At 31.4% G+C, this 15,196-nt stretch overlaps 1 protein-coding gene across 1 annotated transcript in view; it reads right to left on the bottom strand.

Annotated features, from left to right (window-relative positions):
- Window positions 1-488: 488 nt before the first annotated feature.
- MS3_00006144 (uncharacterized protein) overlaps window positions 489-15,196 on the bottom strand; it is a 70,471-nt gene continuing 55,763 nt past the window's right edge. The window contains exons 2-3 of the mRNA XM_051214258.1: window positions 11,731-12,919; window positions 489-1,796 (exon numbers count right to left, since the gene is read on the bottom strand). Coding sequence (XP_051067411.1) covers window positions 1,360-1,796; window positions 11,731-12,919 — 1,626 coding nt within the window. The 3' untranslated portion in view covers window positions 489-1,359. The remainder of the gene's footprint in view (window positions 1,797-11,730; window positions 12,920-15,196) is intronic.

Here is a 15,196-nt window from a genome sequence, read left to right on the forward strand (position 1 = left end):
ACAAAGACATCGCAGTACTATCAGTACCAGGAAACGTTTTCAACAGAGTGTTACTGAACCGAATGAAAGATTCAGTAGACACCCAACTTCGTGGTCAGCAGACTGGACTACGTAAGATTCGGTCATGCACGGACCGAATCGCAACACTACGGATTATCGTTGAGCAATCAATTGAATAGAACTATAACAGCTCTCCTACAATCAGTTTTGATCATGGTTAATTTTCGTTAAACCCTCTTATTAACTTATTTAACAGACAATGTTATTCGTACAGTAACAATTCGCCTATTTCTTTGTACTATCATGATCACTATCTTGCTTGTATAAACGTGTACGCTTGAGATTAGCAAAGTAAGGGCAGTATTCCTACAATTGAAGAGTATATGGAACTCAAAACAACTGTCTGTCAACCAATGTCAAAGTCAGAATCTTCAATACGAATGTTAAGACAGTTCTACTGTACGGAGCTGAAACTTGTAGAAATACCACAACTATCATCAAAAGTAATTATAAATAGTTGTCTACGCATGATACTCAATATCTGTTGACCACATACCATCAGCAACAGCTTTTGTGGGAGAGAACAAACCAGGTTACAGCTGAAGAGGAAATTAGGTAAAGATGTTGTAAGTGGATAGGACACACATTACGGAAATAACCAAACTACATCAACGAAACAAGCGCTAACTTGCAATCATGAATGGAAACAGAAAAGTGACAGGCCAAAAAAAACTACATCTTGAATTGGAAGAATGAACAATAACTAGAAAATAATTATACACAACAGAGTTGGATAGAGAATGTTAGTTGATGGCGTATCCTCCTGGCCTAAATGTAACAGGAGTAGGTTAGTAGATCACCTAATAAATATCAGTTTAACACAATAACAATAATAATAATAATAATAATATATCCATTTCATATACATTTAATAAAACTATATTATTTTTCATGTTACAAAAGGACTTGAAATTCATATACACAGGAATATTAGTTTTCTTTCTTTCTTTTGTTGTTTTTGCTGTTTCTGTTTTTGTTGTTTTTCTTCTTCTTGTTGCTTGTTTTTATGTTGTTTTTCTTGTTGTTGTCGTTTTTGCTATTTTTGTGGTTGTTTTTCTTGTCTTTGTTTCTTGTTTTTCTCGTTGTTGTTTTTGTTGTTGTTGAGTATTTGTTTTAATATATGATAATCCTGATTGTTTCTATTTTTTCTTTTTTCTTTTTCATTCAATATTCATTAAAATTGTGATACAATTAAAAATGTTTTTGAATTATTCATTTTGAATTAATAAGTTTTCTTTCAATTTTTTCTCTATTTTTTAAAATTTTTTTCTTTATTTTTTATTTTTCTCTATTTTTTCTTTATTTTTTATTTTCTTCTATATTATCATGTTTATATAGAATTGGTGTTATACAATATTGTTTTAATGAATTAGTATATAATGGTTGATAAATTAATTCTTTATTATTAAAATTTTTAATATCCGATGTTTTTAATAAAGTATAAGGATTATCATTCATTATTGATGAATTCATATCAATAATCAAGTCATTAGTTAATGGATTATGAATATCGGATATTGTATTATATTTCTTATTATTATTATTACCAATAGGGTTAGTATTTGTACTTGTATTAAATGAACATAATGAATGACATGGTTGTGAACTATTATTATATTTAAATGTATCTGGATTTAATGTTCTATAAGTGGAATCTTTTAATAAAATATGATCACATGGTGAATTCGATGTTGTATTTTGTACACAACGAAGTAAATTGAATTCTGGACAATGTTCTGCACACAAAAAAAAGCAAGAAAATAAAACGTGTTTCTTTTATTATTTAAAAAAAATCTAATTAAATTGATGATAAGACTATAATTTATGGACAAACTTTGAGTGATGCCAAAATGATCTTGATAGTTTTTGATGGAGTTTTGTTCTCTCAGCTGGATGGTTTGGTCGTGGAGCTTTTCTTCTTTTTCCTGAGCGACATCATCAGCACAAAATTCAGACTTTTATCTTAAGGTTAAGATGGATATTGGCTAGTAGTGGAAACCAGGACGCGCGCTTAGTCCTATTTGTGACTCATTAGCTAGATGCACCTACATCTCAAAGTTGATATTCACTACAAGACTCGATCCCAGTACCGTTCGCTTCAAACGCCATCCACTTAGCTACCGAGTCCTGATAGCCAGGCACATACAGCTGATGAGTCATAAATAGGATGAAACGCGCGTTCTGAATCCCACTGCTAGCCACTATCCATCTTTGCTTAAATATATAATTAGTTTATCATAGTTATAAGCAAGTATATGTTAACGAGCTTGTTGATTATTATTTTTGCCCAAGTTAACAATAATTTGTTTTACTACTTTCATAATAATAATAATTGAACATTGTGTAATCGGAAGGGGTTTTGTGGAGATTGTAGTAATTTCAACAGTTTAGATCATGAGTCAATTGAAGCTAGACCATCATGGAAAACCTGGAAGCACTGGATGTCCGTTCCGTTCTATTGTGGGACTCCTCAACAGTGCGCATCCACGACCCCACCTCCTGAAATTTGAACCCAGGACCTATCAGTCTCGCACCAGGCGCTTAACCAACTAGACTACTGAGCCGGCCGGTATCCAACGGTGTTAATGGCTAACTTCAACTAATCCCCGAAATTGAGCAACACATCCACCATTGTCATCAGTGAGTTACTACGTCACAACTGACCCGGTTGAACTCCATTGGTAACGGCTCCTCACTAGAACTTTAGGAGTATCTGTTGAAGTCAGTCACTAGTGAGCATATGTTGATTAGTATCAGAAGGGGCTTTGTGGAAAATGGATATGTGGAATGTGTGTAATCGACTGCAAAATGGATGAAATTAACTTGATACATTTAATAAACTACTTTTTACAGTACCGTTTATCAACATAATTATTTTTAAAACTGTGATAATGAAAGAAAATAAAACTAGACCACTTTATATGTTTTAGGTAGGAATGTAAATGGTAAGAACGTTTTCCAAGTAGATTTTAAACAAATTTAGTGTTCAATTTTCTGTTTATAAAAATAGTAGTAACTTTATTTAAAGTTTAGTAGTGGTTGTTTAACAGTGAAGCTCAATATGGATGTTTTATTCTGCTTGAAACTAGTCAACTGAATATCCATTTATTCCAGTGTTGATATGCCGTTTAACATAGTACCTTACGTTCTAAATGCTGATTCATTTTAATGAGTTGAAAATAGGGTGATATAAGTAACCTGAAAATCTCAAATGGGATTCGTTCACAATGTACTCATGGCAAAGAGTCTGGTCAATTGTAGTCCATAGGATTGTTTAATGGATTTAAACCAATATATAATCAGTGAGAATGTTGACTATGAAATTATTAACGCACTATATATTTATCATAACATTGTTGCATATCTTCTTGCAAAGATCTGATTTACATTAGTTAAATTACATATATATATATATATATATATATATATATATATGTATATATATATATATATATGAGAACACCTAATCTTAATTAGAAACAGTGTCGTGTACGAGAACAGAAGTGCAGACAATTGAATGTATTTGGACACACAATTACAGAACATATTAGTAAAATTTGATAACCATACAGTAAATACTTCATTTGCAAAATGTTAATCAATTATTTCAAACTTGACTGTTCCTTTTGCAAATATCAGTCAATCGTCTCAGACTTCATTGTTCTTTGTTCTGGTTCTCTTTTCTTTGATCTTCTTAATTTTCTGCCTCCAAGCATTTCAATTTCGATTGATAATACATACTACTTATATCTGTCGACATAATTAGCACTCACATCACAATAGTATATCAATATGTAACACATTAATGAGTATATGTTATAAATTATGCCAGTGAATATTAAATAAATCAATAGATTAATTCGTTTCATATTTTCTGTTACCCAGTGGATGTTTAAATGAACAACTTATAGGTAAATAATTTATTATTAGGTTCATACTTGTTTAGAAAAATGTAGATTACCACTGCTGAAGAATCCCACAATAGGACGAAACAACTGTTCCTATAACAGTCTAGCTTCAATTGACTCACCATCTCAACTATTAAAAAATGCACTTCTTCACATTATTATTATTATTATAAATATTATGTTTATTATTTCCATCACTTATTGCATGCTCTTTTCATTATATTAATTTGTATAAATATAAAATACATTGAATATAAATTTCCTAATTTTTGTTTGACTGATTTATTTATATCCGCCTAAATTTTTGCGGCGGGAAAATTTAAATTTAAAATGAACACTTTAATTTTCACACATATAATACAAAAAATAATAAAAATAATAAAAAATAATTTAAGTTTATTTTTCTTTTATTTTCTTTCAAAAAAAAAATTAATAAAGAAAAGAATTTAAATGTAATTTTTATGTATTACATAAAATTTAGTTCCGGTTATAAGACTTTTTCTATGAAACATTTTCTGCACAATTGTCTATTCCCCCCCCACCCTAGCTTAAATGTTCCCTTTTTTTCTTTCTTTCTTTTTGATGTTTTTTTTTTGAGAAAAAAAGAAAAATGTTCTTTCAAAAATTTATTTGAGTGACAAGTTATGTCAATTTAATTGTATAAATTGTTTTTCTTATTATTAGTTGAAATAATAAACTATTTATTGTTTGTTGCTAAGCAACGCTTATTTTATGGTGGATTTTTTGTTTATTTTAGGCATACAAAGGTCTATACTATATTTTAGATAGAACATTTAAGTAACTAAGGAATTCAAATGAATGTCTACATTACCCAGTTTTAAGTATATACAGCTAAATTATACATAACCACTTTATATATATGTACCTTGTTCTACTTGTCTTACGGTTTATCAAAGAATTCCTAGTGAATATGAAAATTAAAAGAGTGAACTGTACTTTTTTTATACCGGTATTTTGAGTATAATGTCAAATAGAATTTTTTTTGTTTTAGATGTTTGGTAATTTTACTCACAGGATGAAAATGAACTAACTATTCATAACAATTATGATGTTCATTCGGTATTCAATTGTTTCTTGGAAATAAGATCATGTAAATAAAGGTAACAAATAAGTATAGATGGATAGTGGCTAGAAATGAGAGGCAGGACGTGCGTTTCATCTTATTTGTAGATGTAGGTACATCCAGCTGACAAGTCACAAATAGGACGAAACGTGAGTCCTAAATTTCACTATTAGCTACTATCCATCTTTGCTTATAATGTCAATGAATTAAGGTAATATCGAGGCAATCGGTACAGCATGCACATATGCTAACTTAAACGTCAATGGGAAGATACAAGTAAACAGTATTTCAAGTGAATTTAAAGGCAACAAGTTTTTTTTAATCAGCTTAGTATTAAGCTTTACTTCAATGCAAAATTTTAAAGATATATAACTTCAAAAAAGCGGAACTTATGTTAAGTATGCAGAGGAATGTACCAATAATTATCGTGTTAGATCGAATGGTGTCCTTGGACGTTAAATGGACATTTCCTATTGGCCGATGTTTATTTCACTTGTTAAGTATTGTGTAAATGTTGTTTTCTATTTTATGGTACGATGTGGTTTGTTTGTTTGGTATATAAATAGAGTATGTTTGAAATATAATGATTCATAACTCAGAGGCTGTGACTTTTGTTCTAGACTCAACTGGCTGGGCTAGACAGGGAAGCGGGACCAATCAGGACCCTAGGCCGTTCACTAAGTGTTTTTCCGTGTCACTGATTCGATCGATAAAACACTGCTTATCAAAACCTGCAGTCAAACCCGTTACAACAACTTAAAGTCAAGTCACAAAGATTTGAGCTAAAAGCGTAACATACTTGGTTTAAATTAAGTTTGTAATACTATGTATTTCCCATGTCGTCATAATGATCCCATTGTTATCCACCTTTATTCATAACTTGGTCCCCTATGGCATTTGTATTTTGAATTTACTAATTTAAACATATTTGTCCCATAGTATAATAAACCTTTGATGAGTAATTTTACGATTTTCGTTATGTAATCTATATCGTTGTGATCACGAATAAAGTGTATTGAGAATAATTTAACGCTATACATGTAGAAAACGTATGTTAAATTGGAACCTGAGTAGAATCTAACTGATTGACGTTGAAAATGTCAACTATTAGAAGGTTGTCAACTTAGTGTAATGAATTTTAATCCAAGAGTCATCAGGCTTGTAGGTTTAAGACTTATAGATGTTTAATAGTTGAAAACTCCTTCATTAGCCAGTATCAATTCATATCAATTCACATCAATGATAAAATTTACATGCCTAAATATTACATATGATCATCGCTTGAAATTATAGTTTAGGAACGAGCTTGAGTGGTTCTTAAAATGAAAACAAAATATTAAGGCCCTTCATTTAGATGTTAATGAGATCGAACAATATTGTCGACGGGCTCACCACATTAGTGGCCCGGAATATGACTCCAAGTAGATCATATGAATGATTATTATTAAAATATATATGTCGCTTATCCTCGTATATATTCATCGACTGGAATCGCGTTAGTCAATAACGGAATTAAGTCAAATAACGAGAATAGACTTTTGAATACATATATTTTGTATATAAAACGAATGGAATAGAGTGAAGCGAATCGACGAGCGGTGGAGAAGGCGGATAAGCCAAATCCATTTAGTCAAGCGTTAAACAATATTTATAGTCACACAAAAATAAGTTACAGACATGTGATAAATAGGGTAAGAAATATACACACACATATGAGCTCATATAAAAACAATCAAGGTTGATAAGCGGATAATTAACAATGTCAAAATATGACTCAAGTAGAATGAATAGTTTGTCCTGTTCTAAAGATAGAATAAGGTCTATGGGCTTAAAATAATAACTGACACTACAATGAGCACCGCTGAAGAGTCCCATACTAGGACGAAACAGTCGTCTAGTGTTTCCAGGTTTTCAATGATGGTCTAACTTACAACGAATCATGGATTCAACTATTAAAGTCACTATAATCTCCACAAACATCCATTCTGATTCTACGTATGTTATAGGATGCTATCACATTTGATTACCAGTTAACAAATGAAGCAGACAAAAGATATAAGTCACAACAAATCCATTTAAACGGGTTGTATTTTTGAATTGTTTCAGTTAAACGAATTCAGTGGATCACTTAAACTAACTCCATAGTTGAATCATAGAAAATGTACAACTAAAAAGTATTAACGTTAAAATAAAATCAAAAGGAATTTTGAAATTACACACACACACACACACCCGAATTTATCAATCATCTTTATAAACGAAGATGGAATAGTGGCTAGCAGTGGAATTGAGGATTCGCGTTTCGTTCTCTTTGGGACTCGTCAGCTGGATGTACATGAATCCCAGAGTTGATGTTTACTTCAGGACTCTAGTTTGAAGCGAACGGTACTGGGTACTGGCTTAACTATATTATCACTTAAAATCTGCACTTACTTAACAGCTACATTGTTCTAGTACTGAACCGTCAGTGATCGAAACAGGGTCACCAAGACTTTCAGCTAAGACTCAATGTTTATTTGTTTGTATTTTTATTTAACGGTTCATATTTGCTATTTCAACCAGTACATGATATTGTGTTACCATCCCTAAAACATTTCGCACTAGGAAAATTTTTGAATTTTACCAACCAGGGCTTTCAATTACAATGATATTATGAAGTCATTCGTTGTAAGCACATGGTTATTATAAGGTAACGTATTTTATAGAATTCGTTTAACGTAACGACAAATTATCGTCAAATGAAGTTACTCGGTTCAATCCCTTCACAAACAACACCAACTGACCATTGTGAAACACCGTTTTTTAATCTAAATTGAGAGTGAGTTTTTTCAGTCAAATATATTCCATATTCTACTATTTTACTCCTTAAATTTGATTCTTAATAGGTATGCTCCCATGTGCATCTTAAAAATTATAACGGTTGCAAAAACAAAACAAATTTTGAGATAGCAACTCACTGAAGAAAATGGTGGATGTATCGCTCAGTTTCATGAATTAGTTGAAGTTAGACGTTAACACTGTTGGATGCCGACCGTCTCAGTGGTCTACAAGTTAGGCCGATAGGTCCTGGGTTCGAATTTCAGGAGGCGGGATCGTGAATGCTCAGTGCTGATGAGTCCCACAATAGGACGAAATGGCCGTCCAGTACTTCTATGTTTTCCATGTTGGTCTAGCTTCAATTGACTCATGAACTCAACTATTAAATTACTATAATATTCACCAACACCTCTTTCTAATTAGAAATTGTAATTAGTTTTTAGTAATGTGTTATATCTTTTCATAGTTTTCACTCAAACCAACTTACTTAGGTAAGCAGAAAACTCACATTTTCGTTTACAGATTATACAGATTTTTCTTGGCTGAATGAGTAATGAGAAGGAGGTATGTATTAAACTACATTTTTATGTATTTGTTTACATGTATGTAGGTGATTGTGTATAGTCAGTTAACTTTCCAACTAATAGGTCAAGAGTAAATAATGAATTTATATGATAGTTGACTTTAGAAATCTTTAACATATCAAAATGATCAATCACTGACCACGCTATTCTACCATAAATTCTCAACCAACATTTGTTTATTTATTTGTGAGTACGGTATAGTTTCTCTTAAATGTCTTTTCATTGTTTATTTTTTCTCTCATTTCTGCCAACTTTCTCTTAAGTCCTTATTATTTTTTTCGATATATATATATATATATATATGAAGAGAGAGAGGGGAGGGAAGGAGGTAGGAAGGGAGAAAGAAAGTTCGCGTTCAATATTGGATATTTGACAAGTGACTTGATAGAATCGAAGTATCGAATTGTTTTTCGTGACAATAGTTGTTGTTGTAGTAGTGTAAGTAATAATAGAATTCAAAAGGACCGTTTATTTTGGAGTGTTGATAGTATCAGGTTTAGTTTTTCAATTTGAAATACATATTGTATTTTGTCTGGTTTGAGTATAGACAACTAAAACTTTACATGTTCTCAATCGATTTAAAATGTTATAAATATGTCATTGTGAACAGACTGATCAGAAGGATAGTTTGGGTTATCTTGATAGTTTGGTTTATCATGAACTAATAAGCTTTGAAAAATCACTGAGATCTAAAGCATTCAGGAAGTATTTTCTACTCTAGTTTGGGAGTGTTTAGTTGTAATGTCAAACTCGTAGTCACCAATCAGGTTAACTAGTCTGTTGTGACTTCACTCACTGGAAGATCTAGTTGTGAACAGTTATAGAGCATACCGGCACAAATTTAAAGATTATGACATTTAGTAGTTATGCAACCAACTGAATAAAATCTCAATTTCTACAGTTTCCACCGTTGGATGTAAACTATTTTGTCTAAATTATATCATTATATTCATAGTTCGAGTATACTTTCATCATTAATTGCTGCTCAATTTACATTTGGGTTTCCAAATCAACACTTCTTTCTCAATTAGAACACTAATACTTTATCAGTGTAAAAATGACCTTTTTGGTGATTTTGCGAAGTAATCTATCAATCGCAGACGGTAGTGCACTCACTAGACAAAGGTATATTTATCAGGGAATTTTCCTACGACAGTTTACCTCATCTAATTTTTAAATGAATCATAAAGTCAAATGAATTTATTGAAATTAAAGAATACAAGAAACGAATATGGGTTGGTTTCATGGTCTATTCAACACGAGACTTTCGTGTATGGGGCAAAACTTTTAATTCATTAGCTTTAATCCAATCTCATGAAAAAAGTCATGTTATGATCCCGTTCTCGAGAGTAACCAGAATTTTCCTGAAATTCCACTATACATCGCGATGAAAATTATTCGAAAGGCTTCAGTTAGTAATAAGTTTAACATGCATTTTGTCAAAAATCAACTCAAGTAAGCAAATGAGATTTCCAAATGAACCATTACCACTTAAAAACAGTATTTATCGAACTTTCATTCGAAAAGAATGATTGTAGATCCCAGAATACCTATTAATTAAGATATCCGATTTCAATTAGTTAGATCATGAGTAAATTGAAGATAGACCACCATGGAAAACCTGGAAGTATTGGACGACCGTTTCGTCCTAGTGTGGAACACGTCAGTCATGAGCACCAACGATCCCGCCTCGTAAAGTTTGAACCCAGGACCTATCGGTCTCGCACTTGATCTCTTAACCTCTAGACTACTGATCCAGCCTGGATCCAACGGTATTAATGTCTAACATTATTAAAAAAGATTCGAACATTAACAACACATTGCAGATACATCTGGTTGAAGAGTCCTGAATAGGACAAAACGCAGCCCTTTATTTCAGTGCTAGCCATAAATCCATTTATTTTCTTATCATCACTATTATTTCATTTAATTTATCATTGATTTTATGGTAATTACTATCAGTCTAGTTGTTTTACCCACCGGAATTTGTAAATATCTTTTAGAATTGATTACATCAGGTTTTGATCATTCGTTTAATCCTTCCGTCTATAAGTTTTACTTGTTTGATTTTGAAAAAAAAAACACAATTATATCGTTATTGGATGCTGGCTCAGTGGTCTAGTGGTTAAGTGCCCGCTCGCGAAACCAGTAGGTCCTGGGTTCGAATCTCGCAGGGGGCGAGGTCGTGGATGCGCACTGCTGAGGAGTCCCAAAATCGGACGAAACGGCTGTCCAGTGCTTCCAGGTTTTCCATGGTGTTCTAGCTTCAACTGACTCATGATCTTAACCATTGAAATTATAATTATTCTTCATTAGTCAACTGAATGACTTAATGCAAGTTATACATAAAACTACATATGTAAAGCCTTTTATTTTAAAGCACATGAAATGAATTCAATTCATCGTTCATGTTTGTTGCTTATGGTGTGCAACAATTTATCAAATAAACCATTTACATGTTTATGAAATTATAAATTTATAGAGAATTAGGCAGTTAGATAAGTATACATTTTGAACATTGATACTATAATTCAATTGTAATGATGGATTGGATCTTTTCGTTGATGTTATGAACTGTAATTGATCAGTCTCTTTTAGCATATATGTATCCTGTAAGGATTGACTTAATATTGTCATTCATTCACAGACATTTCAGTTATATGATGAGTAGCAGTGGAATACAGAAAGCGCGTTTCATTCTATTCGACACTTGTCAGTTGAGTGTACCTGTACACGTGTTGGTGTCCACAACATGACTCAAATAAAATACCTTTCATTTCAAACTGCCACCGCATTACCGTTTTAGCTAGTGAGTACGGATAGCACTGTTAATATTTCAGTTTTATTTCAAAAACTAACTTCAGATCTAAATTTATCATAATCTTGTTTGATATCCTTCTTGGTTTCATCAGTTGTTTAACTGACGTAAGCTGGTAATCTCTCCAACGCTAAGTAATAATAGGTCTTTCTGTTTAGTCTTTATCGATCCACTACATATTACAGTTCTCTGATCTACATATTACTGAATTTTTTTCCTACGATGTTTAAATTAAACTTACCGCCATCAAAATAGTTTTTTTCGGTATTGGGTTTTTTTTACTGTGGTTCGTTTTTAATCGTTGTACAGATGAGAATCACAACAATCTGGGACCATATACTTGTACAGTAGGTTATATATTGTTCTTAATTTTGATTCATCATATGCACCGTCTTAATCAATCATTATTTGATAATTAGACAAAAAATCAATAGTATTATTAAAGAAAGAAATACTTACCAAGTGTACTAGTTCTGTACATATCTTGACTAGAGGTAGACAATAAATCACTTGACTTATTTATACAATATTCTTTTGGTAAAGTTTTTGTATTCCATGATCTATTCCACCAGTGATCACGAATAAATTCGCAACCATTTCTGTTATTTGATTGAACTGTATGATTATCTATTGTAATTGGATTATTCGTATTATTACTATTATTATTATTATTATTAGTAGTAGTAGTAGTAGTACTACAAAGATTACGAGTCTGGTTATGATTTGATCTACGAAATGGTGTAATACATAATAGATTTTTACATCGAATTAAAAATATTGTCACAATTAAAATCATTGAAATAATTAATGTTAATGCAATTAATACAATCATAATAATTAAATCACGATCCATTCTTTTGAAATCACGAAAATTTGAATCCGATTGACGTTTTAATTCAGAATGATGATATATGGATTCCATGGAAACACGATCAGTTTGTGATTGTTTATCAAATTGTAAAGGAAGTATAGCTATATATAGAACTGTTGTATTATGTCGTGGAGGTGTTCCACGATCTTGTGCTTTTAATAAAAGTCTATAACTATGAATTTGTTCATGAATTTTTCCTAGATTATTAATGATATCTCCAGTTTGAAATAATATAGTATTGTTTAATTCTTCTTTTGTTAGTGATTTCAAATTCATTGGTTGTAATAAATGATGCAATGAACGTACTAAATATAATGCACCACTCATTGGATCCACTTCAAATAATCCATCATCATTTCCATGTACAATTGAATAACTAATTTCTCCATTTAAACCTTCATCAATATCAATCGCTTTCAATTGAGCAATCAATAAACCGACAGTTGAATATTGTGAAATATTTATAACACTATTAGCACCAAATTGTTTTGGAAATATCCATACAGGTGAATTATCATTAGTATCTAAAATTCGAATAAGAACACTTGATACAGCGAAAAGTGGAGGATTCCCGGTATCAGTAGCTATAACTTCAAAAGTTAATACAGGAGTTTGTTCACGATCTGTTGTTTGATGTGTATAGATGATACCTTCAAAACTGATATAAACATAAAGTTTTACCATTTGACCTACTGTACCAGGTGATGGTCGCATACTATATCTTATCATACGATTGGATAATTCTGCATCACAATCAACTGCATACACTCGACCTATCTAAATGAGGTAAAAATGTGTAAGAAAAAAAACAAATATAAAAAACATAGGTATGACTAAAGGAATGAATTGAAATAAATTAGCCTGACGTTACAAAATAATAAACTGGGGACTCATTAAAACCCAGATGCTTCAAGCATTTATCTAGTTTCATTCTCAGACTTTTCACTAATAAACATTCACCATTTATCATGAACTGATATTAAAAGTGTAGCGAAACTGGATTATAATTTAATGATTTAAATCTATTGAGGTTTATATACGACCTGATTTCATGAATGAGAATGAAATATGAAATTCAGAGTTTACAATTTTTAATAAGGTAGAAACTAAAGTAAAACACCTGTATAGTAATCCCTGGTGTAGTAAACGAGAACACACATAAGGATAATCAAATACGTTTGAACATAATATTGCAGAATCTCTTAGGAAAATCTGAAAAACCATACAGTAAATTCTTGATTTGGAAAATGTCAATCAATTGTGTTAGACCTGATTGTTCCTTCTTTTCTACACCAATCATTCTCTGTTCTCGTCTTGTTCTATTCTCCTCAATCGTCTTAACATTTTGGCACCCAAAATTTCAATTTAAAGTGATAATATATACTACTTTTATCTGTCGACCTCATTAGCACACACCACACTGGTATTTAATCAGTTATAGACTGATATCGGTCAATGATTGAAAGAAAACATCGAATCAAACATGTGAACATATAAAACATGAATTTAGCTACGATTACACATATCAGTCAGTGAATTTCGTTAATTATGCAACCATAATTCAATAATAGTTATTTTATGAAGTTTTCTATTGATGTTACTGTGGTGTAGGCTACTAATATTGACAGGGATAACTGGTATTTAGCGCCAATCAGTAGTGGATTGCCTGTCAGCAGAAGATTTAAAAGCTTGGATTGAAGAAAACAGAGAGGAGTTGGAATAACGACCGAATTTTAAGGATGAAGAAGTATGTACAAGGCAACTGAAGGAAGATGTGCAAATAGTGTATTTTATGAACACATTCTGTAATTTTGCCCTAAACAATAAATTGATCTTCTTCACCTGAGTTCTTGTTCACTATATTACTATTGCAAATGAAGTCTACACTATATGTTTTTATTCCAGTAAGGACAAAGTTGATTGGACTATTTAGATTGACCTTCATTTTAAAAGAGCTTTTAATATAAATTCATCGTATGTAATCCAACACTCTAACCTCATAGTTTATTTAATTGCCACTGGATGATTAAAAATCGAATAGTCGAACCCTTACTTTTTTTCTCAAATTATATGACTTCAGTTAAAAATACACTATGAATATTGATAAACCTTCTGTCAAATGAATTCATAACATAACAAAAGAAGTTTACTTCAAATTATAAAACTGGGTAATTCGAAACTACACATATTACATATGTGAGATCTTTGGTGTTACATAACAATCAGTCTAATGGTGTAAATATGTACTCTCCGTAAACATGACATCTTGAAAGGAAGACTGTAACACACATGCCAACTCTAAGTTGAGTAATGTTTCCCACAATCAGCTATATGTTTTTAATGTGTAATCAATATATTGTCATTATAGATAATGAATAATTAGACACCGCCTACCCTGACATGCAGTGCCAGCAAGTGTAGGAATAGATTTGAAAGAAACTAGTAATGGGTACATTAGGACATTGCATCAACTTATGAAGTCTGATTTAAACCGATAAGTGCAATCATCTTGATAGCTGCTCACTCAATAATTGTAATTAGTGGTTGCAGGCCATGAGTGAACTAACGTACAATAAGTCACAGTTGAGAAGATTCATTCATTTCCTATCTACCTCTAAATGTTAAGTTTGTTATTATTCCTATTTTTTGTTATTTGATATCAGTTATTCTAAAGAGACTGTATTTAGGTTTATACAGCAGATATAGTCTTGGTAATTTTTTGTCCTTTTCGGGCTACTATGAAGTGTAACAGTGTCAATCTATTCATTTTCACCTTGGTATCTAAGTTTATTGTCACCCTTCCTGAAGTTATTCAAGTCAACTTTAAGAAGAAATTAGGTTTTCCTTGAGACAGTTGTAGTTCTCTGATCTTTAGTTGATGTCTGTTATAGAAATTAAAACAGTTCATCATCAAACATAACATCATAACGTATATAATCAAATAGCATAAGATGATATTATCTTCAACACTTTCAACTTTCATTAATCCTGTCATTTCCGGTAAATTTTACATCCATTTAGTGAATTAATGCTTCATACTTGAGTATGATTTAT

Source organism: Schistosoma haematobium, chromosome 2 (genome assembly GCF_000699445.3).
Source record: "Schistosoma haematobium chromosome 2, whole genome shotgun sequence".
NCBI lineage: Eukaryota > Metazoa > Platyhelminthes > Trematoda > Strigeidida > Schistosomatidae > Schistosoma > Schistosoma haematobium.